General features: G+C 43.2%; 4 protein-coding genes across 5 annotated transcripts; 3 read left to right on the top strand and 1 right to left on the bottom strand.

Moving 5' to 3' along the window:
• Positions 1-304: 304 nt before the first annotated feature.
• On the bottom strand, positions 305-1,752 carry LOC108157254. Its single transcript, XM_017289232.2, has 2 exons — positions 836-1,752; positions 305-776 (listed from the first exon to the last, which is right to left on the bottom strand). Exons 1-2 carry the CDS (start codon positions 1,584-1,586, stop codon positions 424-426), a joined length of 1,104 nt encoding a protein of 367 aa, XP_017144721.1. The 5' UTR covers positions 1,587-1,752; the 3' UTR covers positions 305-423.
• A 331-nt stretch (positions 1,753-2,083) lies between these two features.
• LOC108156670 (26S proteasome non-ATPase regulatory subunit 1) lies at positions 2,084-5,692 on the top strand. Its single transcript, XM_017288293.2, has 4 exons — positions 2,084-2,185; positions 2,274-3,253; positions 3,317-4,624; positions 4,688-5,692. The coding sequence occupies exons 2-4, from the start codon at positions 2,308-2,310 to the stop codon at positions 5,524-5,526; spliced, it is 3,093 nt and encodes a 1,030-aa protein (XP_017143782.1). The 5' UTR covers positions 2,084-2,185; positions 2,274-2,307; the 3' UTR covers positions 5,527-5,692.
• A 1,083-nt stretch (positions 5,693-6,775) lies between these two features.
• LOC108157579 (probable maleylacetoacetate isomerase 2) lies at positions 6,776-10,099 on the top strand. 2 transcript variants are annotated; one of them, XM_017289699.2, is made up of 4 exons: positions 6,776-7,191; positions 8,893-9,070; positions 9,129-9,459; positions 9,518-10,099. In XM_017289699.2, exons 1-4 carry the CDS (start codon positions 6,964-6,966, stop codon positions 9,645-9,647), a joined length of 867 nt encoding a protein of 288 aa, XP_017145188.1. In that variant the 5' UTR covers positions 6,776-6,963; the 3' UTR covers positions 9,648-10,099. The 2 variants fall into 2 exon arrangements, with proteins under 2 accessions (XP_017145188.1, XP_017145189.1); XM_017289700.2 differs by lacking the exon at positions 6,776-7,191 and adding an exon at positions 8,332-8,456.
• A 1,083-nt stretch (positions 10,100-11,182) lies between these two features.
• Positions 11,183-12,234, top strand: LOC108157736 (probable maleylacetoacetate isomerase 1). The gene is made up of 3 exons (XM_017289911.2): positions 11,183-11,583; positions 11,644-11,974; positions 12,039-12,234. Exons 1-3 carry the CDS (start codon positions 11,274-11,276, stop codon positions 12,166-12,168), a joined length of 771 nt encoding a protein of 256 aa, XP_017145400.1. The 5' UTR covers positions 11,183-11,273; the 3' UTR covers positions 12,169-12,234.
• Positions 12,235-17,724: the final 5,490 nt, after the last annotated feature.

The raw sequence follows: 17,724 nt of genomic DNA on the forward strand, positions 1-17,724 counted from the left end.
AGTTTTGAGGGAGCGAAAATTCTAAAAACCTGAGTTTAGTAGAAGTAGCCTAGTATGCAGATCCAAAATTAAATTTTGGCGCGTACAAATTATAGCTGAGGGAAAAGTACAAATAAACAAAGAATCGTTAAAACAATTACTTTAAATTTTGTGTACCCCTAAGGCCGTAAAGACATTGCTGGAGAACATTGCACCTATTCTCATTACGTTCCTGCGTCTGCCAGTGCAAATGCCTATTCTGCGTCTATTCCGATATCGATAGCAAACGTACGGTAGTGTAAATAGGCTATTTTTTTTTTATACGTCCAAAAAAAAAAGTATGTTTTATTTATACGACCGATTGCTTATGATAATAGTATGTTGATAAGTAGAGCTATGAAAAAAAAACCATGGTTACATGGATATTGGCCATTATTTCTGCTGTCACTTCGACAATGTCGAACTATGCCTATCTCCGTGCCTGAGACGACAGCGTATACAATTGGCAGGATCCTCGGATGCTGGATCGTAGCGTTGGCTGTGCTTGCGACATAATATGTATCGATCCTTTCGACGATGGGAACGAACTTTCTTGAGAGGTGAAGGCTTCACCTGGGTTGTTTTTTTAGCGGTAGATCTAAAAGACAGGAAGGTGTCGGTGTTGAAATCTTCTCGCAAGTTATTCAATTCTGGATCCGATATAGGTATTTCCACCATGGTTACTGGCACAATTGGCCCAGGAGTTGCGACTGCTTCTGGTGCTGTGGTCGATGGAGTTTTCGGGTTTGAATCATCATCTGAAATGTATGAAATAGTTTTAGCCAACGATGAGAATTGCCATATCAAAAGAACTGACCTAGAAGATCCACAAAGCTCACATTGCCGTCTTCCCTGACCTTATCAGGCATAACAGGAGCTTCAGCTACGTACAGCTCGGAACCTTCAAACGCCATCACCTGGTTCGAGGACGTAATGCTTCTCAGTCTCATATTGTCCGAGTCGGACCAGTAACTCTCGCAGCATTCGACATTGCCGTAGAGTGTCTCGTTGCGTTTGCGCTCGAAGAATCGCTCCATTTCATGAAAAACATCATCCAGGACGCCGATGCGGCACTTTTTCTTAGCTTCTTCCTCAATTTTCTCCTCCACTTCCTTTCGCAGCTCTTGTTCTATCTCGGCGCGCACTTCCTGCTTGCATGCGCTGAGCAATTGCTTTTTGTAAGAATCGATTTCGGTGCGGATCAGTTGAGCCGTCTGCATGCGCCACTGGGCGCTGCTCTCGGAGCAGGCTGTGGGTGTGCAGCCAGCCACATCGTGCAGCTCAAACTCGTCCTCGGCGGCTACCAAAGTGTCTACCAGCACGCCTTTCGGGTCCCGGCTCTGCAGGACCTTATTGCGCCGTAGCCTTCTGTCAGCAGCATGGCAGCGTTTGCGAAAAGCATAGTGCTCCTCGACTCGCAAAAGACATTCCGGGCAGATAACTTGGGGCAGGTCATCGTTGGGCTGCACCTCGACAGCAGTGCAAGCTATTATCTTTAGGGCGGTTTGGCCATTGGAAATCAAAAAGTTGGCGTCGCTTGAGAGACACAGACGGCACACATTCAACATTGTTTGCCGGCACGGGACGAAACAGAAGCGCAAACACAGGACTTAGAACTATTAGTTTCTTAATTTTTGCACCTTTTACAAAATCAAAACCCAACAATTAACAATTTTTAAAGTTGGATTCAAAATAAATAAGCAAAATAAAAACTGGACTTATCGATAAAATAAACCCCCCAGAAATATACCGTCTCATTTTCAAAATTTACCGTAAATATACCATCAACTCAAAAGTCTATAATATACCGTAAATGGTCACCCTGATTTTGAGTTGCTTTCGATACAAATAATAACGAAATGTATGTATTTTTAATATTTCAAATATCTTATTCAAAAAAATGTGTTTTGTGCCAAACTTAACACATTGATATAAAAATATCAGTTATTGGGCTGCTTAACGACATCATCTTGTCCCATATCGCCATCGTCTAGATCGCACACTTGTATATTCGTATACCATTCAAAACATTTTGTAGTATTTTCCAGTATTTTGAAGACGCGTTACCTCTTGTCCAATGCAATGGAGAAGTACGGCCACACTATCTATGAGTGATTTTGCATTTTCGGCATAAAGAAAAATTTATAAAAAAAGGAGCAAATTGTTGGTTAGTACGCAGTAAATTAACTTAATTACATTCTATTTTTAAAGTGTTCGGTGTCTAAATTTGACATATCTCAATTACACATTTGTAGAACAGATATTCAGCTGGAAAAAAAGAAGCACAAAATGAGTCTTACATCCGCCGCGGGGATAATATCCCTACTCGATGAACCGATGCCAGATCTTAAGGTATTTGCCCTGAAGAAGCTGGACAACATTGTGGAGGAGTTTTGGCCGGAAATATCCGAGTCCATAGAGAAAATTGAGATGCTCCATGAGGACAGAGGTTTTCCGGAAAACAAACTGGCTGGCATGGTTGCCTCCAAGGTATTCTATCACTTGGGATCATTCGAGGATGCCCTCACTTATGCGCTGGGCGCTGGAGATCTGTTCGATGTGAATGCGCGAAACGAATACACGGAGACAATCATTGCCAAGTGCATTGATTTCTACATTGCCCAACGCGTCCAGTTCATTGAGAGCCCCAAGGAGGCCACCGCTGTAGATGAGCGCCTCGAGGGCATTGTGAATCGCATGATACAGCGCTGCCTGGACGACAACCAGTTCAGACAGGCTCTGGGCATTGCGCTGGAGACCCGCCGCATGGACATCTTTACGGTGGCCATCATGAAGTCTGACGACGTACGTGGCATGCTGGCCTATGCCTACAATGTGACAATGTCCCTGATACAGAATCGCGGCTTCCGCAACGAAGTACTGCGCTGTTTGGTCGGCCTTTATAAGGACCTGGGCGTGCCCGATTATGTCAACATGTGCCAGTGCTTGATATTCCTCGAGGATCCTCTGGCCGTAGCAGAGATGCTAGACGCTCTGACAAGATCCGTTGTGGAGACAAACAATCTGATGGCCTATCAGATTGCATTTGATCTGTACGAGTCGGCCACCCAAGAGTTTCTGGGCAACGTACTGCAGGCTCTCAAGGATACAGCACCGCTACCCACAGCCCTGCCCAGCACATTCAAGCCCCAGGGGACTAGCTCTGGCGATGCGGCGGCCAAGTCTGACGAAGATAAGGCCAAACCGGACGAAGATATTACGGAAGAAAAAGAACGTAAGTCTTGGACTCTAAAATATAGCATTTCGGTTGAATAAATTAAATTTTTTACGTATCTAGCCGAGCCCAAGGTCGAGCGCACAATCGATTCCTTGAACGAAGTGGAGAAACTGCATCAGAACAATATTGAGAAGCTGATTTCCATTCTCTCCGGCGAGATCTCAATTGATCTGCAGCTGCAGTTCCTTATTCGCAGCAATCATGCCGATTTACAGGTGCTGCGCGGCACCAAGGAGGCTGTGCGCGTGTCCATCTGCCACACGGCCACAGTCATCGCCAATGCCTTCATGCACAGCGGCACAACCTCAGATCAATTCCTGCGCGACAACTTGGATTGGTTGGCGAGGGCGACCAACTGGGCCAAATTAACGGCCACCGCTTCGCTGGGAGTCATCCATCGGGGACACGAGAAGGATTCGCTGGCGCTGATGCAGAGCTACTTGCCCAAAGAGGCGGGTCCCAGTTCTGGCTACTCTGAGGGCGGCGCCCTCTATGCTCTGGGCCTCATACATGCCAATCACGGAGCCAATATCATTGACTACTTGTTGCAGCAGCTGAAGGATGCCCAGAACGAGAATGTGCGTCACGGCGGCTGCCTGGGCCTCGGTCTGGCTGGTATGGGAACCCACCGACAGGATCTGTACGAGCAGTTGAAGTTTAATTTGTATCAGGATGATGCTGTTACCGGCGAGGCGGCGGGCATTGCCATGGGCATGGTTATGCTGGGCTCCAAGAACGCTCAGGCCATCGAGGATATGGTGTCGTATGCGCAGGAAACGCAGCACGAGAAGATCCTTCGGGGTCTGGCTGTCGGCATATCGCTTACCATGTTCTCTCGCCTTGAGGAGGCCGATCCCCTCGTCACCAGTCTTTCCACCGACAAGGATCCCGTCCTGCGTCGCTCCGGCATGTACACCCTGGCCATGGCATACAACGGAACCGGGAGCAACAAAGCCATCCGCAAACTCCTGCACGTGGCCGTCTCCGATGTCAACGATGATGTCCGACGGGCTGCCGTCACCGCCATTGGCTTCATACTGTTCCGCACACCGGAACAGTGCCCTTCGGTGGTCAGCCTGCTGGCCGAGTCCTACAACCCGCACGTACGCTACGGAGCAGCGATGGCCTTGGGCATTGCCTGCGCCGGCACTGGACTGCGCGAAGCCATTGCTTTGCTGGAGCCGATGGTCAAATTCGATCCCGTGAACTTTGTGCGCCAGGGAGCATTGATTGCCTCGGCCATGATCCTGATACAGCACACGGACCAGAGCTGCCCCAAGACCACCTTCTTCCGCCAGCTGTATGCGGAGGTCATTAGCAACAAACACGAGGATGTAATGGCCAAATACGGCGCTATCTTGGCACAAGGTGAGTTCCCCCCTTTTGTGGGATTGTAAAACATGACAAATAATCGCTTTGCCCCATTGCTAGGTATCATTGATGCCGGCGGACGGAACGCCACGCTCTCGCTGCAATCACGGACCGGACACACCAATCTGCAGGCTGTCGTCGGAATGCTGGCCTTCACTCAGTACTGGTACTGGTTCCCCCTGGCTCACACTCTGTCGCTGGCCTTCACGCCGACGTGTGTGATTGGTCTGAACTCGGACCTGAAGATGCCCAAAATGGAGTTCAAGTCGGCTGCCAAGCCATCGCTGTACGCCTACCCTGCCCCGCTGGAGGAGAAGAAGAGCGAGGAGCGAGAGAAGGTGGCAACGGCAGTGCTCTCGATTGCCGCCAGACAGAAGCGTCGCGAGAATGCCGACAAGAAGGAAGACGACAAAATGGACGTGGATGAGGACAGCAAGGAGGGTGCGACTCCAGCCAAGAAGGATGATGAGAAGGCCGAGCCGGCGGCCAAGTCGGATGAGAAGGCAGCGGAGGAGAAACCCAAGAAGAAGGACGAGAAGGAGAAGGAAAAGAAAAAGGAGGATGAGAAGGAGAAGGACAAAGAAGCGGCCGGCACAAGCGCTGACAAAGAGAAGGACAAGAAAGATGAGAAGAAGGAAAAGAAAGAGCCGGAACCGAATTTCGAAATCCTCCAGAATCCCGCACGCGTCCTGCGTCAACAGTTGAAGGTCCTGAGCGTCATCGACAACCAGACCTACGAGCCCCTCAAGGAGGTCACCATTGGCGGCATCATTGTATTCCAGCACAGCGGCAAGGTTGAGGAACAGGAACTCGTCGAACCCGTGGCCGCCTTCGGTCCAATGAACGATGAGGAGAAGGAGCCCGAGCCACCAGAGCCCTTCGAATACATTGAAGACTAAATGGGCATGTTGTTCGTCATTATCTAAGTATATTTGTTCTGAATTTTCAGTTTTGGCAAAAGTGTCACGATATCTACTAAACACAAACAATTGCATACGCCGATTTAACGCTAATCCCTAATTATAATAAAATAAATGGTTCATCTTCTATGATGTAAAGAACGTGCTTTGCTTGGTTTTTGAATCGTAAACATAGGGCAATTATTAGAAATAATTAGAACATTTTGCGGTCGAATCAAGTAAAAAAACGGGGAACGTTGTGAGTTGCTGCGGAGACCGCAAAATTTATACATTGAGCGACAATGTGTGCGTGCGGGAGAGACAGAAAACGTGTCTGAACATGTCGTCGGGCGCTGCGTAGCCACTGCAAATTATTTTTTCCTTTTGGCTTTAAAAATTATCCAATCTGATCCTGATTCAGCAATCTCATAGATACGGTCATTCTCTATGATTGTGCGTTTTTACTTTTCTCGTATCTTTAATATTGTGGATGCCACAGATTTTCATCCTTTGTGGGGGGCGGAAGGGGGTGGGGCGAAATTTTGAAATATACGTTTAATAGTGACATATTACAGAAGTTTGGATGCAAAATGTCGTTGCTCTAGCTCTTATAGTCTTTGAGCACTAGTCGCTCATAGGGACGGACTGACGGACGGACGGACAGGGCTCAATGGACTCGGCTATTGATGCTGATCTTAATGGGGTCGGAAACGATTCCTTCTGGACGTGATACATTTTGAGTATCGGGTATAAAAAAAAACCGATGAACAGTTGACGAGAGTCGAGTTCGAAAATTCGAACTTTGTGCGAAGCAACAGCAAAACGCGTCAGTGACCAAAAGCCAAGCCATGCGAGAGAAGAGCACAACTAATAGAACTGAGCATTTGGCGGGATGACAGTTTATTCAAATAATTGTATATTTCAAATGTACACATATTTGAGTTTAAAAAATGCAGTAACAGTAGCCTTAAATGCGGGAAATGATTGGGATGAGGCGAAAAAACATCTAAAATAAAGTGTTAGTCACATGAGAGCTTTACGGTCCTGTTTTTATGTCAGACCCTTTGATCCCTGCTATTGTGAATGAAAGCTTTCGGCAAAAGCTCTTTCATAACATTCTCCTGTTCCGTTGTGCTCGCTCTCGTCCTCCCACCCTTCCTTTTTCGCACACACACAACTCATGTTTTGTTGCTGGAGTTTATCATTGTCCTCTTTGGGTTTGCGTTTTCTTTTGCTTTCGCTTTCGCACTCGCTTATTTAGTTCAGTGTGTTCCGTCGTTCAGTTGCGTCCTGCGTCCTGGCATATCCTGTCGCTATAGCTGTGTGTGCTGTCGCTTAGCGTTCTCCTCTCGTGGCTTTTGAGTGCATTTCAGCGGCTGCAAACAACAACAGAAGTTTGCCAAAACAAAATTTGCATAATTCCGAAGAATTTAGTGGATGGTGATTAGTGAAACGCGGCCCGATATAGAGAGTCCGATCCGATCCAAGAGCGGAAACAGTAAACTCTTGTCAATTTCGTGGTGGTTTAAGCCGCTTTTAGTGAACCGGCTCGGATCACAGAAACATTTGTACTCGTCCACCTGGTGTGCGTTGGCACTGAACGGCTTCAAAATTAACTACTCAAAGTATCACCACAACGCTATGTCCCTATCGGCCATAGCAAAGGTAAGCACAAATCGGAGTTCCCAGCGCCATTGGATTGGCGCCTTGTTTGGCAGAGAAATCCATTACCCGAATTGTCACTCATACCCCCCACGCGGGCGACATAGGCAATCTCTGACTTCAGTCGTTACTGGGGGTGGGTGGGGGGCTTGGGTTGGCTCATACCTTGATTTTGTGCTCGGATCGGGCATGCGCAGACTTGCAGAGTTGGACAGCTCCCTCGCGTACACACTGCGAAAGTTTCGGCGGATAGGGTTGCCAGGCGGCCAACATGGCCGTGTGCAGGCACAACATGGATTACTTACTGCGAGGACTCGACAACCCAATGGCGAGGCTTTTAACTCAAACTCCGGACTCCAGGAATGGCGGGCACTCGGCAATCAACCCCTAAAAAGCACACCCTCTCTGCGGACAAGCGCCGGACGGGCAGACCGACAAAGCTGCTCAACGAAACTTCTGAGCCAAATATCCTCTCGTGCTTGGCTGCTTGTGCTTCCTCTTGCTCCCCTTGGTGTCCTTGGCGCGTTTCTGCCGCGGCTGGCTTTCGCCTCGCCTCGCCTCGCTTCGGTTCGCATCGTAACGTTCGACGAGGACGAGGACAAGGACCAGGACAACGTCAACTTGATTAAGGTTAATGCCCCTATCCGACCTTGGGGTGCGACATACTTCGGGACTCGGCGGTGCCGGCCTCGGTTCGGGCCCGGCCTACTCTGTGGCTATTGCCACTGCTGCTGGCTGTCTCTCGCGATTTGACTGCTGCTGCTGTCCGACGCTTTCGGCTTTACTTTCTCATGGGTTCATTGAACTTTTAGGGAACTTATTATGCTTTCCGTGCACACATACACACACCCATTATTCATGTGTGTGAGTGGGTGGGTGGGCGTAGGGTAGGCCGTCGTCGATAGGCCCTGTTGGGTTGATTGGCCAGCAGCAGCCATCCGGCGGCCGCGCTGTATGTATATCATTTTAGGGCTCGTCCTCGTCCGCGGCCATTGCCACTTTTCACTGTTCTGTTCCGTTCGCAGCACAGCGTGTTCGTCATTCGGAGTTCACTGTTGCTCTGCAGCTGTTGTCGGGTGCTATTTTTGGTGCAAGACGAACTTGACTCTGTGCTGTGCCGTGCCGTGCCGCGCCGCTCCGTGCTCTGGCTGTGTGCTGTGTGCTGTGTGCTCTGTGCTGTACTGTGCTTTTGTTGCCCCATCACATCAGTCTGTCTCTAGCGTTGCTCCTGTCTGCAGCATTTCGCCGCTTACAATACGATGAATCATGTGGGTATACCTATGCGAAAAAAAGAAAAAAATGTGTTAAACTGTGCTTACAAATCGATAAGTGTGTTTAATTGAAAGTAGAGTAGATCTCGTTCCGATTTAACTCCGCAGCCTAATCAATGAGTAAACAAAGGCATAAATAGCGCCGAGTGGCATTTAATGCAAATGATTAAACCAGTTTGACTAGATGGATAATATTGAAAATAGTTGTGCCGTTTGTGCTGTTTGTGCCCCCAACACGTTATCAGTGGCAACCTGTTCTGTTCTTTTCTGCCCTGGGCTCGCTCTCTGTGTTTAAATTAGAATTTATGTAGATTTCGTAATAGAATTTGTGGGGCTGGGCCGGACAGTCGGCGTCCGGCACAGCAAGCGAAAAGAAGGTTTTTGTGACAAAATGTCTACTAATGCTACCAATGTTTCCTCCTCCGACGCACAGCCAATACTCTACTCGTATTGGCGCAGCTCGTGCTCCTGGCGCGTGCGCATTGCGATGAATCTCAAGGAGATACCCTACGACATCAAGCCGATCAGCCTGATCAAGTCCGGTGGAGAGCAGCATTGCAACGAGTATCGCGAGGTCAATCCCATGGAGCAGGTTCCGGCCCTACAGATCGGTGAGTGCTCTTAAGTCGTGCCAATTTATACTACTTCCGTGTACAACACACCCCCTAGATGGACACACCCTCATCGAATCGGTGGCCATTATGCACTACCTCGAGGAGACGCGTCCCCAGCGACCCCTACTGCCACAGGACGTCCACAAGCGGGCCAAGGTGCGCGAAATCGTGGAGATCATCTGCTCGGGCATCCAGCCGCTGCAGAATCTGATTGTCCTGATACACGTGGGCGAGGAGAAGAAGAAGGAGTGGGCCCAGCACTGGATAACACGTGGTTTCAGGGCGGTGGAGAAGGCCCTCTCCACCTCCGCCGGAAAGTACTGTGTGGGGGATGAGATCTCGATGGCTGACTGCTGCCTCGTACCGCAGGTGTTCAACGCCAGAAGGTGAGACTATCCACTGACAGATTAACAGAGATGAAATGCCTATCCCATTTTTACCCAGATTCCATGTGGACTTACGCCCGTATCCCATTATTCTGCGCATCGATCGCGAGCTGGAGAGCAATCCGGCCTTTCGGGCAGCCCACCCCTCGAATCAACCGGACTGTCCGCCGGAGCTGCCCAATAAATAGAATTTTCCGACGACAACTGCAAAGCGCCGTAAAACGAAAAAGTGAATTGCAGTTCGTGACCGAAACAAACAAACACACAAGACAAACTCCACACACAGAAATCAGATAAGTGAGCAGGAACATGGACGGGAACGTGGACAGGAACGGAGGACGGACGACGGAGTTGGTGCCGAGGAGCTGGCGAGGATTCCATTAAGCATAAACAGTCGGATGTGATTTAAAAATTTGCTAACAGCATTTGAAATATGCATAAATGCATAAAAATACTATCGATAACATAACGAAATTCCAGCACGAAATTCAAAAACTTCAAAATTCCAAAAAATTCTCAAGAAAGAACGAAGCAAAAACAAGAAAAACAAAAAAAGAACGAAAGAGTAATAAATTCCATAATTTCCCTTAGTTTGTCAATGTGAACATGATCTAAAAGATGAACTCATATACATATTAAATGTAACTTATTTTTATGCATTTTATTTAGGCTAACAAAAACTTAACAAATTCAAGGAACACTCATGACGAAAAGCAAAATTCAATTCAGGGATCTAAAACGAAAAACCAAAACAAAAAATATGAATACTATCGAGGATACAAAGATATATATACATATACATATACGTATAAGTACTTCATGTCAAAGTTGGGCATACGCTAGACAAAACGTTCACAAAGTACAAAACTTCAGTCAAGAATTAAGTAAACTATACCAACAGACAAAACTATATGTTAAATCGAATAACTCATAAGTAATATACGAGAATCCATCGATCGATCCATCGATCGGTCAGTGTTGGGTCAACTATTTTATGGCTCCAAGTGGTCCCGCAAATGCATAATTAACTAACTAAAGTATTTCTCTCAACTCCACTCAATGCACATAGACGAATGACAAAGCCAACAAATTAGGTGCACAGTATTTTTAATAGAAAGTCGATGTAAGCTATAGGGTGAGAATCTGTTCATAAACCCGTGTACGAGTAGCTGTAAGCCTGCCAATGCCAAGTACTGCTGCATGACGGTACAATGCAAGAGCCGAAGGACGAAGGACATTAGTCACATCATACAAATATACATACATACAAAATATATATAAAAACTTATATAAAAAGAGCTGCGCATTTTCGCATACCAAACCAAAAGCAAACCAAATTGAAATCGAACAAAACCAACAAACTAATATTCATAATTTCCGAAATATTGTAACAGTTCCATATACTATTAATAAATAAACTTCAAACTAAACTAAGCTAAAGCTATAAGTTTCTGATTATGTTGTGGCTCCCAAAAATCGCTGTGGTTGGATCACTGGCATTATAGGGCATCACCAGATCAAGTAAAATGCGATACGCAAAGGTGAACATATAGTAAATGGTCAAAGTTTCTCTCGCTCTTAATTTATAAATAGATTTATTTAAATAACACACAGGTAATTACACGTAAATCTACACGTAAATACCTGACGATGAAATTGGCTTACAAAAAAATACCAACGACAGTTTCAATCGATCTATCGATATTCGTAGTTACCTGAAAGCTCATAATCTATAAAAAAAAGTAAACAAGAGATAAGAGATAAGAGATCAATTATATTAGCTCTACAAGCAGATAATATTCAATCCAGTTGCAATGACAGCGCTGAGATTATTGGCCCACAAGGGTTTGCAACGTGTTCAGTTCTTTAGGCCACCACTTAGTGCTAGTATTGCTTCCAGCTCTGTGCCCAAGATGGAGACAACCGTTGCGGACGAACCCCGACTCATACTCTACGCCACTTGGTTAAGCTCGTGCTCCTGGCGTGTTCGCATTGCGTTGACCCTCAAACAGATCCCCTATGATGTCCAAGCAACCAGTTTACTCCAGGTCGGCGAAGATCATGCCTATACCGACAAGTATCGTGAAGTGAATCCCATGCAGACAGTTCCATCGCTTCAAATCGGTGAGTATTGCCTTCATGATTGTAGTGCGGAAGGCCGGTCTAATGTTGAAATGTCTACAGATGGACACTCTTTGTGCGACTCGGTGGCTATTATGCACTACCTGGAGGAGACGCGGCCTAAGATCCCATTGCTGCCACAGGATGTCATGAAACGCGCCAAGGTCCGTGAGATCGTAGAGCTCATTTGCTCGGCCATTCAGCCCCTGCAGAATCGCTTGGTCCTGGAGCATGTGGGCAAGGAGAAAAGCCTCGTGTGGGCACAGCATTGGATAGCTCGCGGATTTCAGGGCCTCGATCGCGTGCTCGCCGGATCCGCTGGAAAGTATTGTGTGGGCGATGAACTATCCATGGCGGATGTATGCCTCGTGCCGCAGGTCTTCAATGCCCGAATGTGAAGAAACACCCAAATCGGTTAATTTTTCAGTTAAGTACTTCCATTGTATTCTCTCTTGCAGGTACAAAGTGGACCTGAGCCCATACCCGAACATCGTTCGCCTGGATCATAAGCTACAGAGCCTGCCAGCCTTCAAAAGCAGCCATCCTCATCAACAGCCCGACTGTCCACCGAAATTTGCTGGCAAATAGGAAAAGACTAATAGGAATATCAACATTCTAATCGCATTTATATTCAATATTTAAATAAACAAAAAGAAGAAAGAGAAACTTCAGTTTAATTTATAATATAATTTTTATTAGTTTCGTCATTTTCATATAATCGTTCTTAAATGTGTAATGTGTATTCCATGTTGTAATTCATTTATGTACCGTCCTAGCTTTTGCAATTTCTATTCTTTCATCCTGGATGCGGATGCGGATCTTTATAATGTTTCTATGTGTGTGTGTTTGTGTCGTATGCACTTATTGGCGTTTCTGGTTGGTTGGGTGTCTGTGTGTGTGTGTGTGTTTTAGTATGTTTCTGCGTGTGTATATATGTATTCAACAAATTTTTACTATAAATACTATTACATACAGATGCGCCAAACGCATGCCATAACATTACCATACCATTACATTCGATATACATGTACTGTACTGTACTGTATCGGTATCGGTATCTATTATCGGTACCGATGATCGATCATCAGCCTACCTAGAGCTTAGCTTTCCGTTTTATTGCTGGCCAAGACCGTAAAGAGTTCTCTTGCAATCTTCATTATCCTTCTTCTTTCACTATCTTTAATGTTTTATTCGGTTTTCGGTTTTTGGATTTTTGTTTATCGAGTATGATCCTTTTTTGGGGGTTATATAGCTATGTATATATATATATGTATGTAGAGAGGAGTAACTGTTTTGCATACGTTTTTTATTCGCAATTGTACAAGTTTTTTTCTTATGTTTTGTTTAGTTGCAAAAATTATGTTTTTCGTTTTGTTAAAATTTGAATGAGCTACATTTAAAGAATCTTCTTTTGTTTGGGATACCTTTTGACTTAATTGTTTAAAGATTTCACTATACTATGTTTTATTTCATTGCGGCATGTGTCTCGCATTTGCTTTTGCTTTTGCATTTTTTCAAATCTATATCTCGTTTTTTGTCAAGTTAAATGATATTGAGAAATAAAGAAATCCTACACTATTTCGTGGTTATGTGTGATCCATTTGATTTGGTTTTCGAATGCTAAACGAATAAATTTATAAAATCCTTGCTTTACTACTTGATCGTTAAAAAACTTCAATTGATTATAAATTGTAAATAGAGCATAACTAAATATCGTTGATTTCATTTTATACTTTTGTATTTTCTTTCTTTAATTTAATTAGGATTTTACCTGATCCGTCATTTCCACTTTCCATTTTGGGTTTCTATTCATTATTTTTCGTTTTTCTTTCGAGTTTATTGGGGCTTGGTTTGGTTTGGTTTGGTTTTGCTAAAATTTTATTTAAATATTTTGCTAATATGTATAAGTAAAACACGTCTCTCTCTCCGCAAATACATTGCATGTTCTCTCGTTCTCATTTTCATTCTCATTCGGTTTCGTCCACCATCTGATCGAATTCGATTTGCCTACTTTGAGGGAGCCTGCGCCTGAGCCTTCAATTTGTATCGCACCTACGTTAATATTACATTAGCTTCGCCTATATACGTGGGGGTATTGTATATACATTTATATATACTATACTCTATGTTATATTTGTTTAATTTGTTCTCCACCTCCGTTCTACCTTTCTCGTTTTGTCATTATTATTATCACAGTCAAATCATAAAAGATTTAGTACTTTTACTTTTGAATGAGTTTCCATGATGTTGGTTTTTCTGCTAAATGTTTCGCGCCTCCGAATGACCACCGATCCACGCCAATTTCTTCATTGTGTCTTCTACATAACTATTGAGAGATCGAAACTGCTCTGTATTGCTGTGGCTGCTGTTCGTAATTCCTATAGAGAGTGCAACGGACAATTTGACATTGTGTGACGAGGGGTGCTAGTATTTCCTCTATAATGTACTATTCTCCTAAGAAAACGTTAAGAAGTTGTTTTTGCAAAGTAATGATATCGAATTAACCTCCTTACGCCCTCCCTGCTGGCTATACGGTTATATCTAGTCGTTTGTATAAAATATTAACAGAATCGGAATCGGAAATTCTACATTGAGCGAAATATTGGACTTTCGGGGAGCGAGCTGCTGCAACAAATCGTGAAGGCCGTTTCGTTTTTTTATTTAACATTTGTTCTCATTGGCTAAGGTACTCACGTATGCTACTTTTTGGATTGGATTGGATTGGATTCGACAAAGTACATATCTACTAGTTGTACAATATGAGAAGAAATTTCGAAAATACCCACAAACATTGGCATATGTTTGCTTTGTTTTTTTTTGTTTCGATCCAAATTTTAATTTTCAGTTAACTATTTTGTACATTGAATATACGTGTATATTGCATTTCGAATGGTGTGGTGACTCTCAGAGGGTATACATATATCTCTTCGCTATGACTGTGATGCACTTGCATGAGTTATGACTTATGTGTGTATGTACTCCTAGGTGTGTATATCCTAGGTTCCTTCCTTGTATCTAATCTACGGATACACTTTGCCAGCGTATCAGATATTGCACAGCAATATCCGAAGCAATCCTTATAGCTAAAATGTAAATTTTTCAACCCTTCAACGCAGACCCATTTGCTAAGGAAACACAAAGAAACGATAGGTAGGGCTGCTATACATATATCGTATGTACCTATGAGGAGGAGCTGGAGCACTTTGAGATGTTGGCAAAGTGCGGCCCAACAGATCATTCCCAGTGGGTTGTTTAGTTTCAATCGTTAAACCGCTTTTATTTGCTTGAATTGTTTAATATTAATTTATGTATCACACTAACGACTACTTTTTATACTTTTAGTGTATGTATGTATTTATATATATATGTATATTAAATATATATATATTTATTATTATATTTCACTAATGTTGAATTGTGTTCTGCTCGGTTCTTTCTTTTCTGTTGTGGCTGTCGAATGCTCCGTAGCTGTCTTCCGTCGAATAGCTTTATACAATACATGGGCTATACTGAGGTTATATTATGAATCAGTTAGTACTCGCCTCGTACCCTCGAAACATCTCTTGGGCTTGCATATTGTATGTGTGTATGTCTATATATAGGTGTGTATTTATATATATATATATATATATATATAATATGTATGTATATGTAATACACATATGCATTCGTTAATGTTTAATTGTTCTAATAACAGTGTGGGGTGGCAAAGCATAACAAATTATATTTAACGATTCTTTTCTTTTCTTTCTTTTGTTTTCATTTCTTTTCTTCGTTTAAGTTCTTTATGTATGTATTAATGATTCCATATATATATGTATGTATGCACTATACGAGATTTGATTGATAAATTGAACTCCTCTTTACATATTTTTGTATCTTTAGCAAATTACGGATTTTTCATTATTGTTTTTGTTTTTTATTTTTTGTTTTACTCAAATTTGAATTACTTTAAATATTCATGTACTGTATGTATATGTATATATGTATGTATATAGTTAATAAAAGTTGCATTTTATGTGGTACTACTTTAACACTAATAGACTCCGTCGTTGAAATAACAGCTGTTTTACTTTTACTTTTCCTTACTCTCCTTCTTCCTATCCTATCCGTCCTATCCTTCCATATTTCTATTCTTTTCCTCTTATTGTTATTAATTATCCTGCCTTTAATAAAAAAAACTCTCCTTCTGAATCGGTGAACAAAAACAAACATTAATGCACACGTCTATCCAAAGTTTCTCTTTTTTTTCTTCTAATGATTGCAGTGGAAATTGGAGTTGAAGTGGCGATAGTTTGGTGATTGGGTTGGATGACAGAATGTGTCTGATAAGTGGCTGGGGGAAGGTGTGGGAGGTGCTTGGCATTAACAATTGAAGGGTGAGCACAAAGCAATCATGCAATCATCCAATATCATCCCTTTGGATGGATCGATCTTCCCCACAGTCCGTTCTCCGACCTGAACTCCGATGGCGCGAGATGCGTGAAGCTTCAATTTGTACAGCAAATAACAAACGCGTTCAAACAATAAAAATCCAAACAAGCATAAACACGTCGAAAGCGCAGGACACTCATGTATCCTGAACAGATCCTCTGACCTTTGTCCCCTCTTATTTCTGTCCTCTCTTTCGTCACGCCCCCAGCCCTCAGCCCACACACAACCCACAATAAAGGGGATAACATAGGGGGAGTAAATGGACATATATCGGACATTTGCTGAGAAATGGAGTTGGATTTGGGGGGGGTGTGCTGGGGCTGTAGCTGTGCCTGTGGGTGTGGTCGGGGCCTCCGACTTGGAACTGTGTCCTTGCAGATTTTTGTTGATGAATTGAATTGAGAACTTGATTTTCGGGGAATTTGTTTGCTTTTCAAGTAAAGCTTTTCTTTTCTCTTAGTTGTCTCATTAAAAAAATTAATTATTTCATAATTAATTTCAAGTTTCATTTGACTTCTTCTTCGTTTAATAAATATATTTTTGCTTTCTTTTTGCTTTGTTTTGTTTTTGTTTTTCTTTAAATACATATCACAGATCCAGTACAAATATATGTATATATATTTGTGGTTATTCTCCCTTCTTCCTTTCTTCTACTATAAGTTCATATATATATGTCATATAAAACTCATACATTAAACATAACTCAGTGAGCACGCGCGCATGTGATACTGATATTTAGTACGAATGTGTGTATGTATGGGGGGGGGGGGACATGTATGCATGTGTGTATCTGCGTGTTGGTGTGTGTGTGTGTCTGTGGGGGGGTGGGGGTATGTATCTGAGTTAGTTGGCGTTCTTGTGGTGCTTGGATTCTCTGGGTGGCTCTGATAGATTGTTCGTTGCTCTCCCGTTGCTGAATTTGACATGTGACCCAAAAAAAAGGACGAAATCGAAAAGTAAATGTCGTTTTGTTGTTGAATTTTGTAGGTTGTTGATTGGTTTTTGGTTTCTTTTGTGGGGGGTGGGGGGTGGACGAAAGGGGATCTGTGTATTATGCTTGTTGTGATTCTTGTTTTAGTGGATTTCTGCTGCTGCTGCTGCTGGTGGTGATGCTGTTTTGCCTGGATAATTCCTACTTTAGACGATCTATTGCTTATCATTTCTCTCGACGTTCTGCTGTTTTTTTTTCTTTATGTTTTCCATAAAATAATAGTTTCAATTAAAACACCAACATCATCTTTATTCCCTTCCGATATTTGTTTCTTTTGGTTTTTGTTTTGGATGTTAATGCATATTTCAAGGCACACTAGCATTTACGACTGTACTTTCAAATTTACTTTCATTTTTTGTTTCGTTTTTCCTCTCGTTTATGTAGTTAGGTAATAGTTATTCTTTAAGACAAGATTTCTTTTGTTTTGTCACAATTATCTCCTCTAGTTTTCCGTTTGATTTCATACTTTTATCGTATTATCTAAATATTGCACAAATAAGAACAATTGTAGGTATGTAAGTTTTAACAATAATAGCAAAACAAATTAATAAGAACAACTTTTCAACTTAAACATAGACTTAGCTTACGATTGGTTGCTGTTTTTGCTGTTGCTGTTTTCTTTTTCCATCTGAATGTCCCTTCGTTTCCCTACATTGATGAGCGTTTTCAGTGATTGAAATTGATATTGAAATATTGATATTGATACTGAGAGCGTATCA

The sequence above is a fragment of the Drosophila miranda genome, chromosome 2 (genome assembly GCF_003369915.1).
Source record: "Drosophila miranda strain MSH22 chromosome 2, D.miranda_PacBio2.1, whole genome shotgun sequence".
Classification (NCBI taxonomy): domain Eukaryota; kingdom Metazoa; phylum Arthropoda; class Insecta; order Diptera; family Drosophilidae; genus Drosophila; species Drosophila miranda.